This window comes from Vidua macroura, chromosome 2 (assembly GCF_024509145.1).
Source record: "Vidua macroura isolate BioBank_ID:100142 chromosome 2, ASM2450914v1, whole genome shotgun sequence".
In the NCBI taxonomy this organism is placed as follows: domain Eukaryota; kingdom Metazoa; phylum Chordata; class Aves; order Passeriformes; family Viduidae; genus Vidua; species Vidua macroura.
In genome coordinates, this window is record NC_071572.1 from 107,039,716 (window position 1) to 107,061,881 (window position 22,166).

Consider the following 22,166-nt stretch of genomic DNA (forward strand, 5'->3'; position numbering starts at 1 on the left):
TTCAGAGGGTTTTCCTCCACTTGGTGCCCTTCATATTCACTTGAATGTGGTAGGGCCAGTTCAGGAGAGCTCTGTGCAATCTTAACATTTGCACCTTGATTCTGGTGAGGACCAAACTATAAATTTGTAGGCACCAGTGGAGGCATCTGCTGGTAAGGAAATTGTTGACCTGATAGACTCCTTATGCTGTCATGCTAAAAAATGGTACTTCTTGAGAAATAGAAACTTCAGCTGTTAACACTGTGAAAGTTCTGAAGAGTTTAATTTTGCATGCATTATGGCTTTAAACATTAAGAGATTGAGACACTATAAAATAGCACAGAATGTTTGAAAATAAAGCTGATCTACTTTATTCCAATATCTAGTATAGCTGGAGAAAGAAATAGGTCAGAAAAGAGTAATGTGTGAGGGGGGTGTATGCTCTGTGGCTGTGCTGGAGGAGATGGGGAGGGGGACAGAGCAGAGAGTGGCACACTGGGCACAGGTCCAGCTGGAGGCCCTGTTGTGGTGGCCACATGACACTTCGATGTTTTGAGGCACTTAATTCAGTTTTTCTTTTGTGGGTTTCCCCTGCTGACAGGAAGAAAGGGTTGATGTTGGCAAGCCTCGCATGCAAGTGGAAGCATGCATGGCACAGGAATAAGGCCCTGGGAAGAACTGAGTGTGCCATAGGGTATTTCCTTTGCCTCTGAGTGAAACTGTAAGTGAACAGTGAATAAGTACTGGGAAACCACATAATTATGTGAAAATCAGGCTAAGAAACTCCACTCTCCAAATGCTGCCCCCATCAGCATTGTAATAGTCACTGACAAAACACATGTATACAATATTGGATGTTGTTCACTTCTCAAAAAAGCTCAAAAAAGATTACTGGAGTATGATTGCTATCCTTAACGCTCGAGTTACACCTGCCTTATAACCCGCAACTACACATATTCAGCATTCCAAGTATATTTTTAAAGTGTTTTTTACAAAGGATTTCATTTTCATGAGTCATCCTGATGACAGCAATGTGAAAAATAATCATTAAAGAATTTATTCTTTAAAAAGTGCAATGCAAAGCATAAATGGTGTGCATTGCCTCAGTGCCCATATTTTCTAGTGGAGGATTAATTACCAACTTGTCAAGCCTATTTAAGAAGGGATTATCAATTTACAGGAATTGCAAGCATCAGTGTAGAAGACAGTAAGTCTTAAATTTCTTTCAACAAGTCAGAGTTTTTTGTTTGCAATCTTTAGACAAATTATTTTCATAGTTAAACATACTGCATTGCAAAAGCCTGGTGAGATTTCCTCTTGCCTGGAAGGGAGCAGTGCTTTTAAGCATAGCGGTTAGAAAATAATTTTTCTGCAGAAGTGACTTGAGAGGTAAGAGAAATTAGAGTTGTTCTGAGGATGGGATTTCCCAACACTACAGAATCCCTGGGGGCAGAGAGGAGATTAGAAGGGGAAATACCATTTGCATATGACCACAGATCAGCATATCAAGGCTTGTGTAAGAATTCAGTCTTAATCTTGAGAAAACACACTGTAATGTTTTTAGATGCTATTTTATCCAAAACTTCTGGGGATAAATTCAATTGTAATAGTGCCATTCTTTTATTGATAGACCATAGCAATCTTGTACTGAAGTAAAATTAAATTTGTATATCTTTTTTTCCGCTGGAATACTTAGCCAGCAGTCTGTGCAGTCTCAAATTATCAGGGTTTATTCAGTAGGTAGTGACTGTGACAGTTCTGAACACTTTGGGGGTCAGTCAAAGTCCTGAAGAGGCAGTGCCAGCATCCTCCACTGGTTTAAATAAGGCACTTTCGAAGCAGATAACTCTGAATTTCAGTGTGAAATTTGAATCCTTGTGCATCCTTGTGGGAAAAGCACAAGGTATAATGAGTGGGCATAACAACAATGCAGCAAAGTGGGGTGGGAAATAGCTGAACTTTGCAGTTTGTGAGAGTGTACATGAAATTCAGAGTCACCATGAAGGATTTACCTGACAGAGAGCTGTCAGTAGAACCTACAGTCTAACCAGTAACAGGAGTTGAGAGTTCTGAATTTCTCAGAAGCACAAGTGCCACTGTTGGAGAGCACAGTCCCCTTGTCACATGACAGAGACATGAGTTCACCCCAGTTCAACATCCTGATTAATACCACAAAACTTTCTGGGCATTGATTTGGTAAGGTAGTCCTTTCTCAGCACTGGTTTCAGAGGGCTTTGAAACTATATCAATATTACTGTGAGCTGGCCTTATTTCAGTTTTCAGTTCAAGAGAAACTTAAAATGTCTTCTCTTTTCCCTGTTTCTGTGTTTAAGAACAAATGTTAGCAGTTTATTCACAGCTAGTGGCATTAGGTACATGTAAAGGTACATATGTAAGATTTTCTTCTAAGATCAGGTGATTGGCTCTTGTATAAGCCCAGTAAATGTTTTACTAGAGCTGTTAGCAGTTTGGCTTTAGTGGTGTTGATCTCTCCATGCATTAACTTGTATATGAATGGGTACTGTATACAGAGTGCATGCTGAGGCTCCCTGACTGGACGTTTCTTGGTGCACTAAGCTTTTGTTTTTGTTGTAATAATAATCTAGATTAAAAAGTAGGGAGAGGAAAGAGCCAGACTGGCACTCTGCCATTACTTGTTCTAAGCAATATGTGATGCCAGTAAAGCTGTACTTTTATAATAGTGGTTGGGCAAAGTGTCAAAAATTTGAGATGACAGGGAAGTGCAAAGGAATTCAAGAGCTGCCATAGTGAACTTTACTCCAAACAAAGTGACATATTTGAGAAATGGAAGCAAAAAATTAATTAAAGGTCATTTGTTGAGCTGAGTTGATTTTCATACCAGCAGACATACTGCACCTTTTGCTCCTTGTGACTGCATTCAAAGTGAAAAAGACACCTTTGATGACACCTCCTAAAGGCTGTCTGCTGCAAAAACTTGTGCGGCAGTTTTGATGAGCTGCTCAGGTTCATAAAGCTGAAGAAACTGATCACTAAAAATTAAGTAATGAAACACATTAACACACACACACACACCCCCTTAACTGTAGTGGAAGGAAACAAAGGAAACCTAGACTGTAAAGGATACTCTATGCAAGAAACATTCCTAAGGTGCATTTGCATCATATTTGAATGGTTATGGTATGGTTTTCTTTCTCCTGTGCTGGAAATAACTGGGACACAGATGTAGGCAAACTGAGCATCCTCACTTCACACATAAATAATGCAGGGCTTATCTGCCTCTTTGCCTCACCACAAACTTTAAAAACCTGTAGTCTGCACTCCTGTATTTACCCAGTGAAGTGATTCATAAATAAATGAGCTTCATAAAAATAAAGATTTCTTTATTTGTTTTGCAGCTGGGATACAGAGGGAATGAGGTTAAAAAACACACAGCAAATCAATATCTGTGTGAGGTATGTGGGACTCTAAGCTCCATCTCTCTTCCAGAGAGGCTTTTGCAGACCCTCTCAGAATTTAGATTAGAGAATGAATCTTTGGAAAAGCTCAGGTGATAATTTTATACAAAAATGATCTCTGGATACACAGTTCTCAGAACTATTTTCAGGTTCTTACAGAAAGATCCTTCTGTCAGCAGAATGACTCTTTGTTCTAAGCTCCTTTTGCTCATCTCAGTGCCCCTAACTGTGGTTCAGTGAAACACTTAAAAACCCCCACACTGTGGGTCTTTAATGGCATGCACCACTAGTTACCCCACTTCCTAAACTCCACACATGCAGGAGTTGCCAGTAATACATGACATCACTTGCTTACATGTAAATCTGCTGATAGACAGAGAGGGAAATAGATTAAAAATCAGTCCCAACCCTCAAAGCCCAGTAACCACCCTATCTACTGAAGTCACTCAATAGGAGGAGTCATAAATTGCAGAAGCTTAACTACAGCTGTATTTTCTGCTTCCTACTCACTCACTTCATTGGTGTCATTCAGTTGTGTTAGACATCTAGCATAAGGAAGCACTCAATTTGCCACTTGTCTGTGGATATTGCACATCACTTTTTCTCCACTTCCACATGCTGAAATTGTGTTTCTTCCTCTGTTTGATATACTGGGTGAAATCAGGTAAGAACCATTAGCTTACTTGTGATGTGGAATCTTTGCTTTAATCAAACATTTAAAAAATGAATATTCCTTCATTTAAATTGGCCAAAATATTAAGATAAAATCTTATGAATTATGCCTAATGGAGAAGATGATTAGTAAAAAGAATTCAATAACTTTGAAACTGAGACATGAGTTTTTGTTTTAAAGTAAATAGAACCAAGCCTGATACTTTATCTCTGGCTGTACTTTGCCCAGAGACCTGCTCAGGTATGTGCACTTTGTACAAAGTAGACGTAATCATGAAATAGCCTTAATGTACTCATGTGAGTTTATTGGTTGTTGCTGATGTGATAGGTGCTTAGATTTTCAAGTTACATGTTACATTTTTGAATAGCAAAATTTAGTTACAAAAAAAACTGTGCACTTAAGATTTTCCCCTTTTCAATCACACAAGGTAATTAAAATGCTTACAAACGTGCAGAAGAAAGTTACAATTACTCATTAACTTGCTTAAAATGCATGTGTAACAGCCCAATGCCTACGTGTATGTTTTGATTGCCCAGAGAAGAGTGAATATTCCAACAAGAGAGCACAAAGGGCAGCTGGGTATTGCTTCCAGTGTTCAATAAGAAACAGGAGTTTGAAAAACCTCCCCCTATGACTCCTCGCTAAACAATTCCAAGCATTAAATCTATAAACCTATTTGTATTACTTATCTAATTCCACAGTAAAAACATCATTTAGGTTTTATTCTCTATTTACTTTTGAAAGAATAACTTCTGTCATTTCACACCCTAGAGTAAATTAGTTGCTTCTTTTTAACATTTGCCAATAGGTTTGGCAGTTAAAATAATTTCCTTGTGATAGATTTCTCACTCCCATGGAACAGACTGTGTGTGGTTTATCTCACTGTCATTCCACTGGTTTTAGAAGAAGTAATTTTTACTTCTACCAATCAAATGATTAAAAAAATTCAAAATATTTAAAGGGATACAGAGCAATATCTTAGCATGAATCTTTTATGTTTTAGATATAAATGAATGAATTTTAAGGATCAATGATTAAACTTGGGTTTAAAGACTACATCAGGCAAAATGAGAGTTTCATGTTGTACCTTTGAAACTATAATCAAGTGACTGGTTTTTATTTTCACTTTGTAGATGAAGTTAGTGTAATGTAATTTATATTCTAGTTTTATCATAATATACAAATATATGAAAACCAGAAATCAAATGTGACACATACTGTTAACATCTCATGATCATGTCACATGCATGACATTTTACCAGGTTCTTGATTATTACTTTTATTAAATTCAAGTCCACTTCAACTCAACAGTTCTCAGTTTCAGAACTTCTTGGATAAGTCCAAGTGATGAAATGAGCTGCCTTCCTGTATCACTTGTTAGTTAATAACCTCTCTAGTAATCTCAGTTAAAGTTACTTATATTATATGTATTTAAATGGGGAAAACAATGGTATTTATTTTTCAATATAATGCTGTCTTTTTCTCCATGTAATAATTGTAGTTACTGTCATAACATGATGATAGGCATGAAACTTTTGTCTGGTTGGTTTGCAGCAGGGAGTTTTTCAGGTTATTTTTAACACTGTGTAACTTCAAGCCTGCTCTTGTTTGGACTATATCCATTAATTTTTTTGTCATGTCCAGCCCAGAGGTGACCAATCTAGTCCTTTTAGATACATAGTTTGGCATTAGAGGTGATTGGTCTAGTTCCCTAAATTAGTGAATTAGTAACTTTAGTGCCTTTACTTAATCTTTACTGCACCTTGAATGTCATAATCCGCATTGTTCAGCTTTGCTTAGACCTGACCTGTAGTATTGAACACATATTTCAGATACCTTGTAAGCCACCCACGCTTGCCTTTTGCAGCTTTAAGACAGGCTGCAAGCTTGCTGTCCATCTCAGATGTGGTAGGTTTGGTTCTGCCTGCGAGCTGTTCTCTGGGAAGAGGAGAAAGGCTGGAACTGCTTCTCTTATGACTCAAAAAATCTGAGAAATTCAGGTTATTTTTAATATTATTTTTAAGGAACTAAGAAGACACTATTTCTTTTCTTACTTTTGCTTTCTTGAAAGTGACTTGTTTTGCAAAGATTTTAGTGATGGAAGAGTTGAAAGGGTGCCATGAAGCACCAGAGAGACAAAAGTCTTGTGTAAAGTAATGTAACCCACTAAAAGTCAAGAGATGGGCCAAAAACCTTGGCCAAAACCCAACTAACACCATAGCAAAGGTGAAGAGCCTATTGCAGAAGAACACAATGTGACCTCAGCAGCCAAAAGTGTTCACACTTTAAAGTGTGAACTTCGGATGTTGATAACCAGGCAGGGGAGAAATTTAGTCTTTTTAGACTCTTGAAAATCTCCATCCTCTTGTTGACCAGCTTAACCTGGTACAGTCTGACTACAGACAGAAATGCTAAATCCTAGTCTTTGTCATGTGCCATTATGTACACTGACCTTAATTTTTATTTTTTCAAACTCAGAGCAAGATTCTTTGTTTTTTCTGCCTTTATTTCTTGGTAATAGTGCCATTATGGTGATCCAAAGCTAGGAAAGGGTTCTGGATCATTCCTTTTTTTGTCAGGCAGCTATTTCTTATTGCTGGATCAAACAAATAAGGTCTAAGGATTGGCAGCACAGCCACCCTGGCCCAAAGAGGAAGAAACAACCACAACAGCCTTCCTGTTTATATAGCACACACTTCTTGTGAAGAAATTCTGAGAACCTGGCTTTGATGGAGAAGTAAAGGATCTTATCAACACTGGCTACTAATTAGTACTTATAAGGAGAAAATACACTGTTCAGGAAAAATTGGGATAATTTCACATTTGAAGGGTTCAGAGGAGCATAGTGGTATCAGCAGAGTCATTAGTTCCTTGTTCAGTGCATGTTTTGACACCTCTTTCCAAAGGTCAAGAGTAAAGAAAATGGAAGTTCTCCACTTTCCGCAGAAAAAGATATGGAAAAAAAAGTGAAGAGGTGGTATTTCAGGTAGCCAAACTCATCAAATGACTGTTGTATCATTTTCATCTTTTTCAGATGAGGAAGAAAAATGCCCCGAATTTACAGACCTTAACCTCGGCAATGCTTTGTCTGGAACAGAACTCCATGTTCAGCTACTCCTGTACACAAGGGAAAATCGAGATTGTGCTGAGAGGCTCATTGAATACAATGTTACTGCATCTCAGTACCTGAACACAACCAAGAAAATTGTCTTTGTTATTCATGGCTTCAGGCCAACAGGATCTCCTCCAGCATGGCTGGGTGACATGAAGAAGCTTTTACTGTCTTCAGAGGATATCAATCTCATTATAGTTGATTGGAATCGTGGTGCTACCACTGTAAATTACATAACTGCTGTGGAAAACTGCAGGAAAGTTGCAGAGATACTGAAGAATTATGTTGACCAGATGCTGGTAAGGCAGAGCATTGCATCTGTTCTGAATAAGTGTGAAGAGCGTGGTTTGAGTGGGAATGGATATTTAAAATATATCTATGGAAAAGTCCAGTGAACAATATCAAATCATATTTCTTTATAGATGTGTTACTAACTTTACTTGCAGTTATTATTGCATATATTTAACTGCACCTGAGTTCTTATTTCCCTTTCACTGAAATGTGCCTGAAAGTACATCTGATTTCTTGAACCAGCTGGAAGTTTTAGGTCTTCTGGAAAGAATTAATTCCGCAGTGGGAAAGTGAAGGGAGAGATGTTCAAATAGTATATAGCATAAACATTTTACAAAGGCATTGCACTACTCTTTTTACTATTAATTTACTATAAATAAAGGTTTTAAAAGAGAAATAAGCCACTGGCATAGATATAAATATTAATTCCAAAATGGTATAGACTTCTTGTCTCTAGAGGCAGTTGCTGAAACCATAGTTGATGCCAGTGGTCTTAACTGGACATTAGATTTATTACTTGATCTAATGAGCAAAACATGTCATGATGTTATTTATGCCATTGTCTGATTTGTCACTTGAATTTTCATCTTTTCTCACCACTTATTTTTCAGCCATTCTCAGAAATTTTGAATGCTGTGCAGTAAAAAAATATTCACGTGGAATTTGAGAAAAACATCCAATATTTTGAGAAAGCTGAGGTGAAAGGAGAGAAAGGCTATCAGAATCTGTCCTCTGGGACTAGATACAGTGATAGTAATTTGCAGTTGTGCCAATAGATTTATTGTTATGGAATAAAAAAAAATTAAGTAGGACTATGAAAAGATTAATTAAGTTAATTGCTGTTTACAGATCTGCCTGGCAAACAGTGACAGCGTGTGTGAGTCCTGAAAGTGGGGGGGGGAGGGTCTGTAGTGTCCCACAGCTATTGCTTTCACACTTACAAGCTGTTGTGAGGCCTTTCTAATTCATTTTGAGACATACTAATATTTCAGATCCTGTGTGTCACCCCATCATTTTTCAGGGATTCCAGCTAGGTCAGCTGACACTCTTTTAGAGTTCTTCAGTAGATTTTCATTGGGATTTTTTTTGAATACTGCCTTCTTTGTAGAATAGGCATTTTAAGGTGTGAGGTGTGCATTTGGCACCATTATTCAGCAGTTGTGTGACATAAGTATTTTTAATGGTATTATGTTTTTAATTTATTTTATTGGAAGGATAAAGCAAGGCAAGATTTTTTTTTTCCTCATTCATAGTTTTGGTTCAACTTTCTTATATCTGATACATGTCTTCCTCTTCCCTCCTCTGCTCCCCTTCTAACTAATGTGACATTTCAGGAGAAATGTGACTCAAACTTCCTTTTTACATTTTTTTAGTTAAAGAATTTCATAATTTCTACACTTTAACTAAAATAGTATTGCAAACTGAAAGGAACTTTGTAATATTTTTTTTAATTTTTTTTTTTTTTTTTTTTTTTTTTTTTTTTTAGAGCTAGAAAATTAGAAATATAATTTAAAGTAATGTCCAAAAGTGAAAACTAAATCAGTCTGCTGATTTCTGTTCTGTTAATTCTGTGCGTGACTGGCTTTGGTGTTTTTTCCCCAATAGGTGGGTGGAGCTTCTCTTGACTCTCTGTATATGATTGGAGTTAGTCTTGGTGCTCATATAGCTGGTTTTGTTGGCCAGAAGTATAATGGCAAACTTGGCAGAATTACAGGTAAGGCTTTTAATCCCAGTGCACATATTCTATTGTACCTTGTATTGTTGTTAGAGCACTGAGACATCGACAAACGAGAACTGAATATTTAATGACATACAAGAGGAAAAATACAGCCCTGATAGCAGTTCAGGAAATTGGGCAAGTCTGCCTTCAGGACATAAATTACAGATTAAATTTTCCAACCTGGTTACCTCTCAAATGAAAATTGAGTGCTTCATCTAGATGCCACTTAAATTAAATGATATGCTACCTGAGTGTCTGACTAGTGGTGTTCTGGAGGTGAGAGCAGTTATATTGGGCATTTTGGTTTTATAAAGTGTATAACAGGTATGGTATTTTCTGAGGAAAAGGACAAAAACAATTTCCTGATTTGATCCCCAATACTGTTGGCTTATATATATCTGAATAAATGGGAAATGAGCACATCTAGTTATGGAAAGAGAGAAATTAATAGATATGGGTTGATCAGTCTTGTGGTAGGAATCTTTGCTTTTCTTAGCAAGTTGAAGAGAAAAATTATGCTTTTTTAAAATTTTTATACCAAGAAAATGAAGAATCACTGCTGAATAATGCTCAGATGTTGATCTTTCATATATCTCAAGAAGGAGCCCAGGGTTTATGATGCAAATGTTGTTTTTATTCAGGTCTGGATCCAGCAGGCCCTTCATTCACTGGAGAACCACCAGAGCGCAGACTGGATCCGACTGATGCACAGTTTGTGGATGTAATCCATTCCGATATTGATGGTAATAACAGAGCCTTGACTTGCCTCTTTCAGCCTGAGGAAGGGCAGGAACGCAAAAATGGAGGGATAAGGTGTTTCAGTGCTATCCAAATAGTGCTGCAGGAGAATATTTTGTGTTGACATGAACGTTCTTTTGCTGTGCAAGTGTGTATGAACACAGAGGTTGTAAACACATGGTTATCACTGAATTAATCCCTCCTGAGACAGTCAGGCTCTGCTGTATCCACTTAGTACATCACAGAGCCACTGCTTAAAATACTAAATCATGTCACTGTAAGGCTGAAAAGAAGAGCATTGTAAAGTCTGCTTTCTCTATGCTTTAATCTCTGGTTTAATTTTTTTTCCTCAAAACCATAGTAAACCTTTAATACCACAATTGTTCCATTATTTGTGTAGTTTTATATCAGTTTCTTTAATAATATTAAAATTTAAGCATTTTCCTATACAAATTTATGTGTGAGGCTGTAAAATACCAATTTTTGTAATGTTCCCATTATGTGAATAAAAATAATGTGTGGTGAAAAGGAAGGTAGGTCAGATTGAATTAACTGTTAGTCATGGAATTTTGCTTACTTTTGTAGGAAAGATATGGATTTTCCTACTTTGATTTACTGCTAATATTAGTGTACTTCAGAATCCAATGTCTTGCAAAGAATGGAAAGTTTTACTCTAATGAAAATTGCACTGGGAAAGAATTTTGGTTGCTGGAGAGAACATGAATTTCATAAATTTATGTAAATAATATCTCAGTTACAGCTGTTTCTGTTCTTTCTCTTTTGCAGCAGTAGGAATATTACAAAATTTTGTATACATTTGTGCACAGCACTTTACATATATATAATTTTCTGAAAGAGAAAAAAACCCTTGACTTTTACCTCATAGCATGACTTTGATTTACAGTACAAAAAGAATGGTATAATTGCAAAAATTTTCTTTAAGACCTCTATGATTTTTGGAGTGAATGTGATGATAAATAATTGCCTTCATAATTCTGTTTATGGGTTTTTTTTTCATTCATGATGTTTTTACTTTAGTACTAGGTTTCAAGAAGCCATTAGGAACCATTGATTTCTATCCAAATGGAGGAATGGATCAGCCTGGTTGTCCAAAAACATTTTTCAGTGGTAAATAAAAGTCTGTTTATTTAATGAGATGAAAAGTTTGAGATCAAATCAAAAAAGGTTAAATTGAATTGAATGTACACTGCACTTAGTCAGTAATATGGGACCTGAGACTGTATTCTTTCTTTTCCATCCCTATGCAGCAAAAGAAAAATAATAAAGATATTTGAAAATAATCTTGCTATAACATACACATCCCATCATATCATTAATATTGTCATGATGGAATTATGTTATTGTATTATATATACAACCTGAATATACTGATCATTATTTTTCCTTGGTTATATGGGTCCAGGCATGGGGGAAGGTGTTTGTGTCCCAGTGGTTTGGGCAGGATCCCTTTCCTCTGACATGGAAGGCAAGGCTGCCATGTCCCCACTGTGTTATAGGCTCCTCCTGGCTGGCAATGATGAACTAGGTTTTGGTGTTGGATATGTCTTTTAGGCTCTAGGGTGAAAACAGTTTTATGAAATGATCTTTTGATGCAGAATTTTGCTTATTTCAACTTCCATGAGTGTTAGACAAGGCTGCTGGAAATTATTTTTGTTTGCTCTTTTGGATACATTTGTTTCTGTCAGTGTTTCCCATTACTAATTTGCACAGTGCTGCTACCAGTTAGAGCTGCTGCAAAGGCATAAGGCTTCCACTTGCATGTCTGTGAGTATGGGAGAATCCCTTAAGCCAGCCCAACCATCATCTCTACAATTCCCAAAGTTTGCTTTGTCAGGAAAGGAAGGAATTTATTTCCCCAGAAAACTGGAGAGAAGAATCTCTGAAATGTTCCTCATAGGAATTTTTTTTGGCTAAAACTGTCACTCAGAGAGCAGTAAAGCACTGGCACAGGTTTCATGGAGAAGTTGTGGATGTACTACAGGATGAACCCTGGAAGTGTTCAAGGCCAGGTTGGATGGGGCTCTGAGCAAGCTGGTGTAGTGGAAGGTGTCCCTGACCAAGGCAGAGGGGTTGGAACAAGATGATATTTAAGGTCCCTTCCAACCCAAACCATTCTATGATTCTACTTATACAACATCTTTTTTTTTTTCATTAATAAAAATTATTAACTATTCTTTTTATATTTCTTTTTTTTTTCATCCCTGAAGGATTTCAGTATTTTAAATGTGACCATCAGAGATCTGTCTTCCTCTTCTTATCATCTTTGAAAAGCAAGTGCGACATAATAACATATCCTTGTGACTCTTATTTGGATTACAAGAGAGGAAAATGTGTTAATTGTGATGCTTTCCAGCCAATGTCCTGCCCAGTAGTGGGTAAGTGTTAACCATATCTGTTCTGGGCTGGGTGAGATTTCCTGGGAAGTTAAAGTAGTTTAAAGTTCATGGATTTGTCTGTTTTATAGTTATCTCTGTTAGGCACAAGTGTTCCTACTCTTTGGTCTTTATGCTTTCCAGTCTGGAATGGATTCAATGTTTCCCCTTTCTAGAGAAAAACTGCTTGTGCTTAGTTCACCACTTCAGGCTTTAAGAGTGTCTTATGATCCCTAGAGGACCTGTAGTTTTTATTTAAGAATATTAATGTTTAAAGCAACTTCATGGGTTTTTTTGCTCTTCCTTTGGAATCAAGCTTTTATTTGGAGGGGATTTTAATTGTTTTGAGAGTTTGTTGCTTTTAGAGAGGATTTAGGTGCAGTTTGAAAAGAGTGTGAGCATTTCCTAGTTGGCAGAGTTTTCTTAAGAATGAAATTTTTAAAATACATAATTAGAAGTTAACTTTCAATTTATATCTTGTCTTTTTTTTTTTTTTTTTTTGCACCCTTATGCTGGGATGTGCATGTTATATTAGTTGGATCAGGTTAGAAGAAAGCAGATAGATCTGTGTCCTATTTTCTAAGAACCCAACCATAATGAGCCTTTGTAGTAGGACAGAAAGACTCCAGGACTTCCCCAGCATGGTTATAAACCAAGCCTGATGCACTTGGACAGAATGCCCAAAGTAGAGGTGGAGAAATATTTCCCCAGTCAGCTGCTGAGTCTGGGAACTGAGTGGAGAAGCAGCATCCTTCTGCTGCAATTTCTTCTGCTTCCTGCTTTGCAGTGGCAGCTCTGCAGCCTGGAATTAGCCCTCCTTGTCCAGTCTAGGTAGAGAGATTAACAGGGAGAGAACAGGATTGTCTGTTCTAGAAACAATGACTGTTATCAAGCCCCAAAGACAACAATCATGGAATTGTATAAATTTCTTTCTACGTTAAATCCATGAGCTTAGGTGGTTTGCAGAGTATCTTATATTTTATTAAACAATATCTACAAATAGGCTAAAGAATTTAAAGATATTTAATTATTCCAATGAAAGAAAGGAAAGTTATTATGTAAGTGCTCTCTGCAAGTATGTGGGCTACATTTTTAGGGTTGCTTTTATTACCTCTGCAGGATTTTGTAAGCACTACTTTTTGGAGTTAGTATGTAGACTAAAGAAGTTACTATTACATTATGGCAATTTTTGTGATACTAAATATTAGAGGAATTAAATACTTACATACTACAGTCTGTTATATTCAGAGGATTCCTTCCTTTTTCTAGTCAATTTTCTTTCACAGAGGATATTTAAGAAAATTAAATCCAAATTTGTCGCTACGTGAGATTCTTTTGTGTAAACTTATGTGTATAATGACTTTGCTGAATGTCTGAAATGAAATATTTAATCTTTGGATTTCAGGTTATCATGCTGATAGATGGAAAAAGCTGTTGATACCATATAGTTCACCGACAAAAGCTTACTTTGATACCTCAGACCAAGACCCATTCTGCAGTGAGTGACTAAATCCATATATAAAACCTCTTTGTAAAAATTTTGACTCTTATTTTTTAGCTGATCAGGAGTAAAAACATGTTAAAAGTAGAAGTTAGTGTTACCCACTGTGTAAAATGATGTAAAAACCCTGAACTAAGGGTCAGTTCACAGACTGGAGGAAGAAGAAAAAGTAATACTGTGTGAACTGGGAAAGAAATGTACCTTTAAAAGTAACAGGATGGACTGCCAAGAGGAAGAAGGAAACCAGAAAATGAGAATCAAGTGGGAGGGAAAAAGCTGGATTGATGCAACCTGCTTAGATGGGATCAATGCTGCCATTTCCAGCCAGCAGGAAAGGGAAGCGAGACTGCCCTGGGTGGGGGACAAAAAGGAGACACCTCTATATTCCACCCCAGGAGGAGATCACCCTGCAGTCAACTAAAGCTTCTCCATTTCTCCTCAGGAGTAAAACACTGAAGGGAAAACTCAGCTGGCTGCTTCAGAGTTACACTCTGTGGCAATGAGCTCCCATGGTGAGGGCTTCAGCTACAACACTTTAGATATCTACCTACCCATGTAGGAGCAGCCTAGATTCTCATCCAGTTTGTGTTGGTATTAAAAGACTCTAGCATCCTGTACAAGCCCACACACACTTCTAATTAGTTATGTTTAAAGTTCTTTCATTTAGGGTACGGGGATAGGCTTACTGGGAATTAATGTGAAATTAGGTTTTCCCATTAGTTTTGTCCATCATCTTGGCAAGCTTTGTGACCAGGAACACATGGTTCTAGTCATGCTTGCTGACATCACTGTGTCTTCCAAAGGACTGAGGAGAGGTGAATGAAGTGATGGATTTTACGTAATTTTTTTTTACATAAAATTTATATAAAATAACTCCTCTTCCCAGTGTCTTTGAGCTTGACCCAAACCTGTTTATACAGTTCTCCCCTGCCCCTCACTGGTGCTGGTGAAAGGGAGAAAAGAGAAATATTGTCAAAGATAGGAGGAGGCACGTGGAGCAGAATAAGAAATATTGTAATGACAGCATAAATTTAAAGGAAAATATGCAAGATCAAGAAGAAAAAAGAATATGCAAAGTCAGGAAGCAAAACAAAGCAGTCTGAAAAAGAGTATATTTATTAATTAAAGCTTTAATTGTTAGATATTTGGAAACCTGAGGAAACAGAAATGAACAAGAGGTCTTAAAAAGAAGGGAAATTGTAAACTTGAGCAAGGCAAGGCCTCATATGAGGCCTGATCTTTTAGGAGAGAATGATAATAAACCACATGCCAAAAAATAGAGACAGTTTTCCTTAGTGGCCTGACTGGGAGCAATAAAGGTGTGTGGTTCCAATACTGGTGATGGCTACAGAAGGCCAGGTTAGGGTTTGTGAGGTCAGCAGCAGGTCAGCTTTTTATTCTCCTTTGAACAGCAAGGGTAAAAGAGTCAGTATTCCTATCACCTACCAGTGAATACATTTAACAGGGTGGGAGTACCAACTGTTTCCTGTGGAGGTCATTCTTTGACTGTCATGATTTCCTATTTCTTCCTGCAGTGTATAACTACTTACTGGACATTACTACCTGGAATAAAAGCATTAGGAGAGGTTTCATTAAAGTTAAAATAATAGACGATGCTGGAAACACAGTAGTGTCACAGATGAATAGGTATGTTGCTCTTTGTCGTTAAATGTTTTTTTTTATCACTTTATATGACTAATTTTCTGAGTTTTCTAAACCTTTTAACTTGTTAGCTTGCAAGTTCAAGAAGTATCTTGAGTTTGTTTGTTGGCCATGGCCCCATTTCTTGGGTGTGGCTCAGTATCAGGGGCAATGCCCTCACACTGAAGCAATCCTTTCCCAGGTCCTTGCTTGGTCCTGGTTTGAATCCTGTTCTAGCTGGCCTCGTTCTGAATGCTCAAAGTTGATACATCCCACAAGATCTCCCTGTTAAATAATAATATTTGACAATAATGAATATTACTCAGCTAACAAAAGCCTGACTAAATATTTTTCTTTAGTGAAGCTTCAACATTTCAGCAATATAAAAGAGTCAAAATACCAACTGGATTTCACCAAGACATTGAAAAAATTGCAAAAATTTCCTTGACCTTTTCTACGAAGACTTTAATAGGCCCCCCAAAAAAGCTTAGGATTCTTCAGATGAAGCTGAAATCTCTCAATAATCCAAAAAGGTGAGTGTTGGTCATGTATCACAGCTGGGTATCAACTAAGGTGCTCAGGATGTTTTCTCAGTAACCTGTATTTCCCTGCATTAATTTTTTAAAATTGCATATTCCTAAGTGTATGAATATTCCTCTCATCATCCTGATGATCAAATTTGTCATGTGGAAGAGCTGCTGAGTACATTAACATTTAGTGCACAGCAGCTTGTACATGGGGGTGTCACATGTGCTGTGTGTCATAGCTGTGCTTACAAGGACCAGCCTGACTTGCATGGTCAGCTTCTCCTCCATAAGATAAATATTATCAAGCACTTTTCTGATTTTCTCATGTGTCTGTACACAGCTTTTCATACTCAGGTGTGAAATGGAGCACTTCAGCAACATGTGTGACTGAAATAGTTTTTTTGTTCTTACTGATGATGGTAAAAAGTTCTAAGATCAGAATACACTATGTGTCTGCTTACAGTAAAATTAAATAATCTTTTTTTTTTTTTTTTTTTTTTTTTTGTAATTGAGTGTAATTACTAAGCTTTTATTAATTCTGGTTTAAAATATTTCAGCAGTATTACCGTATGTTCTTTTTTTTAAATCTCCAAATTTACTTGTACAGTAACTCTAGCAGTTAAATTTTGCATTTGCATCTTGTGAAAAGAACATATTACATGGAATAGGTAAGAAACATCCAGGAGTAGCAAGAGTACTTTATTTGAGAATTGTTAATTTGTTTCTTATTAATGGGAGATTCTAGAAAGTCAGAATTTAAAATAAAAACCTAAAAATGTATATCAAATAAGTTATAGCAAATAAGTCATAAATGAGAATAATATTACAATACTTAGTAAGTCTTAAGTCAATATATTTTATTAACTTGAGACGTAACATTTGAGGATTTCTTTTATGGTGTATGATAATAGCCTAGTAGGAATTGGGTATGATACTTTACAAAAATTATGAAACCTTCTTAGATTAATCTACTATTTTAGATTTATTGAGGAAGAGGAGGAGATGGATGGGAGAAACTTAGGAAGAAACAAAACATTCAGTAATCAAAATAGTACCCCAGAATGTACATACATTTGACTTTATTAAAGTCAAATTTATTAACTTATTGAAAGCCATAAGTCTCAAGCTCTCAGGTGAAAATGGCATGATTGAATTTCAAAGCATTTGGTGATGAGAGAGGGTGAAAATTCTAAATCATATTCCAAATTTTTTCTCAGCTTAATGGTGATAAATCAGAAGATACATTTTGTGTAAGCCTGTCAGCACTTGGACTTTCTCAGATAATGATCTAGCAAGCAAACAAGAAAGATTTTCAGTGAACAGCCTTTATAGGGTGTGAGTTGTCATTCCTGTTATTCTGACTCTTGTTAGTTTAAAAGTAAGATGTACTTGATATGCTTTAATATAAGATCCACTAAAGTCCTTCATGTGGAGCCTCATCAGATTGCAGCTGTAGAGGCATGTTAGATACTTTTAGAGAACAGTGAAAAATACTGTATTGAATCAGGTAATTGTGAAGGTAATTTAAATGCAGGTGTTACAGCACTATTGGTATAATTACCTAATTGCTCATTGTAATTATACCAACCTATATTTACCTTATTTACATATAATTACAACAATTACTTGAATACAGGATGATCGACTAGAAACTACATTAAAACTATTTAACTTATTCACAACAAAGTAGTAGATAAAAACCAGGGGACAGATGCAGGGATAAAAGACAATAGGAGTCTCAGTCTCCCCAGGTCTGGGTTAATGGCAAACTGTGGGAGTTTGGGGAATATCACAGACAATTGTCTGCTGGGCTGGTCCACTACTCACACAGATGGTGTGTGAATATGGAAATGCTGAAAGGTACGCATAATTTTCACACTCTTCTTCTGATCCCTGAGATATATAATTTCTGCTCACCCTAAAACCAGAAAGCTTTGCTAACTTGTGCATGTGTAGGTGTCAGTTATTCCCAAAATCTTATGAACCTGTCAGTGAATTCAGATGCAGTTAAAGAGGAAGGTGAACGTCTCAAAGATACTTAGCTCAGACACTGCTGGGTTTTTTTGACCAAAACAAGAACAGAGATAATGTAAAGGAGACCTTACAAATACCTCTTCTGAACAAGTGTGGCATGCCCATGATTTTTAGTAGACAGCAGAGAAGCCGTTTAGGTTGAGGGGTTAAGGAAGCCTCACCTAACAAAAACATTTTTTGTGTTTTGTTCCTTGTTGAACCTGCTCCCTGCTCAGGGCTACCCTCCTGTGAGGCATTCCTGTTGCTCAGTAATCACGAGCTGAGATGGATTGCACTTCAAATGAGATAAAATATGTTGGAAAACATAAGCTTTTATTTCTAGAATTCAGCATTGTGGTTTGTCTAGGTATTTTGTCCCCTGTGGTTAGATATAAATCATACTACAAAAATACTATAATAATGAAAGATTGAATTCAAATCAAAACAAATTGTTGATTAAGGACTGGATGAAATTCTATGCTTTGCATTGTACAGAATACCAGAATTCATCTTGATCTTCTTAGTCATAAAATTACTGTCATAACTTTGTGGAGACCTTAAAAGGTGTCATATTCTTAAGTAGAAATCTGACAGTCTTTTCACATACAGACAGGTGGAGCCTTAACTGGTAGGAAATCTTATAATGGGCAACAATGGAAATGCCTGGTGTGCTGTTCTCTCCTTTTGCTCTTTCACTGTATTCTACTTCCCAGGCCGAGGTGAATTGTGTGGTATTGCCCCATCTATGAGTTCAGAGCAATACAGAAGATAATTTTAAATAAAATAAGTCTCATGGCTCGTATGCTATGGCTTGTGCCATCTGATGATGTGGCTGTCATTTTCCTGTTCAAACCTGCTCTCCCCATACATTACAATAGTGCATGAAGAGCAGGACTCTGACCAGCCTCTGCCCTAAAAATCAGAGCACATACTGACTTCAAAAAACATGTTTTTAATGTATATATGGCTCCCTTTGTGATCTCTTTATGTGTTCATGTAGTATTAGTCAGCTCTGAGTTTTCTAAGTGTTCAAAAGACAAATTGCTCTCTTGCATTAAAATTTCTTACACATGCTGTCATAGCAAGCAAAAGAGAAAATATGATGTGATTCTTTACTTTCCTATATAAGGTAAAAGCAGAGAAATTTTCCTACCTAGGGAACTCAAAATAAATTATTCAGGCCCTGTGTTAACAGGAATTGTGCAGATTTTGGGTCATGCTGCTACAGAGTTAATTTGAAAGCAGATTAATAGCTGTAATGGATGAAATGCTGCATCTTTGTTCTTCAGACCAGTGTGATACACTTCTTTGCACCATCCAGCTGATATCTGGTTGTTTTTCAGTCCATCAAAGCTACTCTAGGAATGCATGAAATAAGGTATAAACTTAGACAAGGAGACACTTCTTATCCTGAGTACTGTCTCTGAGAGCTGGTAAATGCTGGAGGTTTAATAACTCAAATACTGGAATATTTTTCTGTTAAAGTTAACTTTTTCTGTTGTGAATTTTTTTTCTTCTTCTGCTTTTGTAGGCTACAGCTGTGCAGATATGATTTTGTGCTGATGGAGAACACTGAAATGACCTTCAAACCTATCCCTTGCTCTGAGAGGGGTACATGAAAAGAGAGCTACTACTAACCTAATTTCTCTCAGGGCAGTGACATTTTGATACTTCCTCAGGATAAAGACTGCAATGAGAAAGGAAATGAGATAAGTTAGATTTATTTTTCAAGAGTCTACCTGATAATATGCATTACTTGTTCTGAGTGCCTTAGGCTGAAATTAATTGAAAAGTTCAGACATGTATGTGCTTGGAAAATTATTTGAATAAAGTAAATGTATCATGGTGGAGAACATGCAGTGGTCTGTTCATTACTCTTTGTTAGCAATGAAGCAACTATTGAATTAAATATGAATTATCTGCATAATCCTGGCACATTATTTGTCATACATATATTTAAATATTTATTATTTGTAATGGCTTTTGCATGGAAACATAACGATCTGTCTACTAAATGAATTTAATATACTGTACCTGTGATCTATGGATCTAATACAGAAGAGTTTTGCTGTGCTGTGTTCATTGGATAAATGAATTAATATTTTCTCTTTATGTAACATCTCAGTATGAGGAGTGGAACAATAATATTTGTGAGCACATTTGTAAATTTTCTAGTTTAAATCTGTTGTCTTTATGCTCATCATAGATGAATGCTATTGCAGTCATTCTTTTTTTTTTTTTTTTGTAAACTCTATGGACAGAGTAGTGTTGTTTCAGATACAAAGTAATCTAATGTCTATTCTGAGGAGAAGAACTTAGAAGCGAAATAAATGTATTTTCATTTTGTTTCTGCTTGGGCCTCTTGGGAAAATAGAGCTGCTTCTTGGGTGACTGATGACAGCTTTCCACCTACTGGGATGTGAGCAGGAATAAATGGTACAAAAAGATTACCTTCTCCAATTCAGAAAAACATACTTTCTTGTCCCAGACTGCCTTTCATGATGGAACTGGTTGGAGGAGAGATGGGTGTATTTTTCTTCTGTAGGGCTGTATTATGTGTTTCATGCTGGTTTCTCATGCAAAAGCATCCTATGCACATCATGCATTTCCTTCCTTTCCTATGCCCCCTCTGTCCCTACACTTGACAGCAATGCTTGGTTGAACCTATTAACCAATTTCATCTGAATGTCAGTGGAACGGGATGTCCAAAACCTGTGGATTTTATGTTTTGTTAAGAGTCAAAAGCTGGGTTGTAAGGAAGATGGAATATAGTGACCTAAGGCAGGCAGGCATGTTGTCACTGCTGGAGACAGCTCCAGCATGCTGGTCAGCCCATACAGAGCTCTGAACCAGCCATTGCATGCTTTTACTTGTCCAGACAAGCCAAAAATACACAGACTTGTGGACAGCCATGCTTATGGACTGACTCTTTAAAAAAAAATTAATTCTAGAGAAATAGTAATTACATTACCATAGGCAATTGCCATAGCTATAGTTAAGTTATCAGCTTTAGCATTTTACTATATAATTCTTTGTTCCTTTCCTTTGAGACAGTCATTAGGAGATACACAGGAGAAGGCATTTTTGTCTGCTTATATGCATGTGTATGAAGGGGTGGATTTTTTAAAATTTCTCTTCGTTTTTGTTTTTTGAAACTGCTGTTACTCTCCTTTTTTCATTCTGCAGGTTTTTGTTCAGCCTTTCTCTTATCTACCCTAGCCTGACCTTAATAGGTCTCTGAGTGTCCTTTCCTTCCTCACCTTGCATCCAAATACCTGCTACTTATATCCCTTTAAACAAGCACAGAGACTTGAGACTAGATTTCAAATGTCTGGAACTAGAATCTTTCAATGTGTGATATAGATATTCAGGCATAGAAATATATGAGACTGAGATACCTTCCTAAAATTTTTCTGTTTTCCCTGTTTACACAGGAAGGCATACAGACATGACTAAGTGTTGCACAGTGCTGTGATAAGGGAATGATAATATTTTATAAAGGGAATGATGTTTTCACAGGTTCCTATAAAATATGTGGGACAGGAATAGTGATTTTTTGCCTTGATTTTCATAAGCTTTGTGTAAAAAAGGAAAGAAGCAGCGGGGTTGATAACTCTGGAGGTTCCAATAAACAGCATGAGACAAAGAAACTTTCTTTTCCCAATTTCCAATTTTGGCTGGTAAATTCCATTTTGTAAGAGGGGCTGTTCCAGGCAGTGCATTTCCAGCACAGAATTGCACTTCTCAAGTGGCTGAGCACTTGTGTCTCCCAGCACAAACAAAATGGGCTATAATTGTTTAGAAATGCAGAGCTTTCTGTGGCTCGCTGCCACATGCTACTTTGTACTAATTGTGTCAGCTCTCAGACTCAGCAGATGATGCAGAAAATGAAAATCTTCCAGGGAGTTCCCTGTTCTGAAGCAAATGAGGGTGGTGGCTCCATGGAGCAAACTTCAGCAGCAGAGCTGAAGAGAGGCTGGACTCACTGCTGTTCATTTGTTCATTTGTGTTCAGAGTGCACAATACCCACTAATGTTGTGTGTCGTTGGGGAAATTCAGACAGGGCTGAAAACACCAAATCAGCTCCCTTCAAGAAAATCTTAAGTGATGAATTAGGTCATTTCAGACCAGTTTGATTTGG

General features: G+C 36.8%; 1 protein-coding gene across 1 annotated transcript; it reads left to right on the forward strand.

Annotated features, from left to right (window-relative positions):
* Positions 1–3,900: 3,900 nt before the first annotated feature.
* On the forward strand, positions 3,901–20,206 carry LIPI (lipase I). The gene is made up of 10 exons (XM_053970256.1): positions 3,901–4,080; positions 7,124–7,500; positions 9,098–9,206; positions 9,854–9,955; positions 10,989–11,078; positions 12,179–12,346; positions 13,749–13,841; positions 15,380–15,491; positions 15,845–16,018; positions 19,557–20,206. The coding sequence occupies exons 1-10, from the start codon at positions 4,032–4,034 to the stop codon at positions 19,642–19,644; spliced, it is 1,362 nt and encodes a 453-aa protein (XP_053826231.1). The 5' UTR covers positions 3,901–4,031; the 3' UTR covers positions 19,645–20,206.
* The last annotated feature ends 1,960 nt before the right edge of the window (positions 20,207–22,166 follow it).

Coding starts and splice junctions, on each gene's coding strand:
- LIPI (XM_053970256.1), top strand. CDS start 4,032: ATGCTGAAATTGTGTTTCTTCCTCTGTTTGATATACTGGGTGAAATCA. Junction 9,207..9,853: donor CAAACTTGGCAGAATTACAG/GTAAGGCTTTTA, acceptor GTTTTTATTCAG/GTCTGGATCCAGCAGGCCCT. Junction 12,347..13,748: donor AATGTCCTGCCCAGTAGTGG/GTAAGTGTTAAC, acceptor TTTGGATTTCAG/GTTATCATGCTGATAGATGG.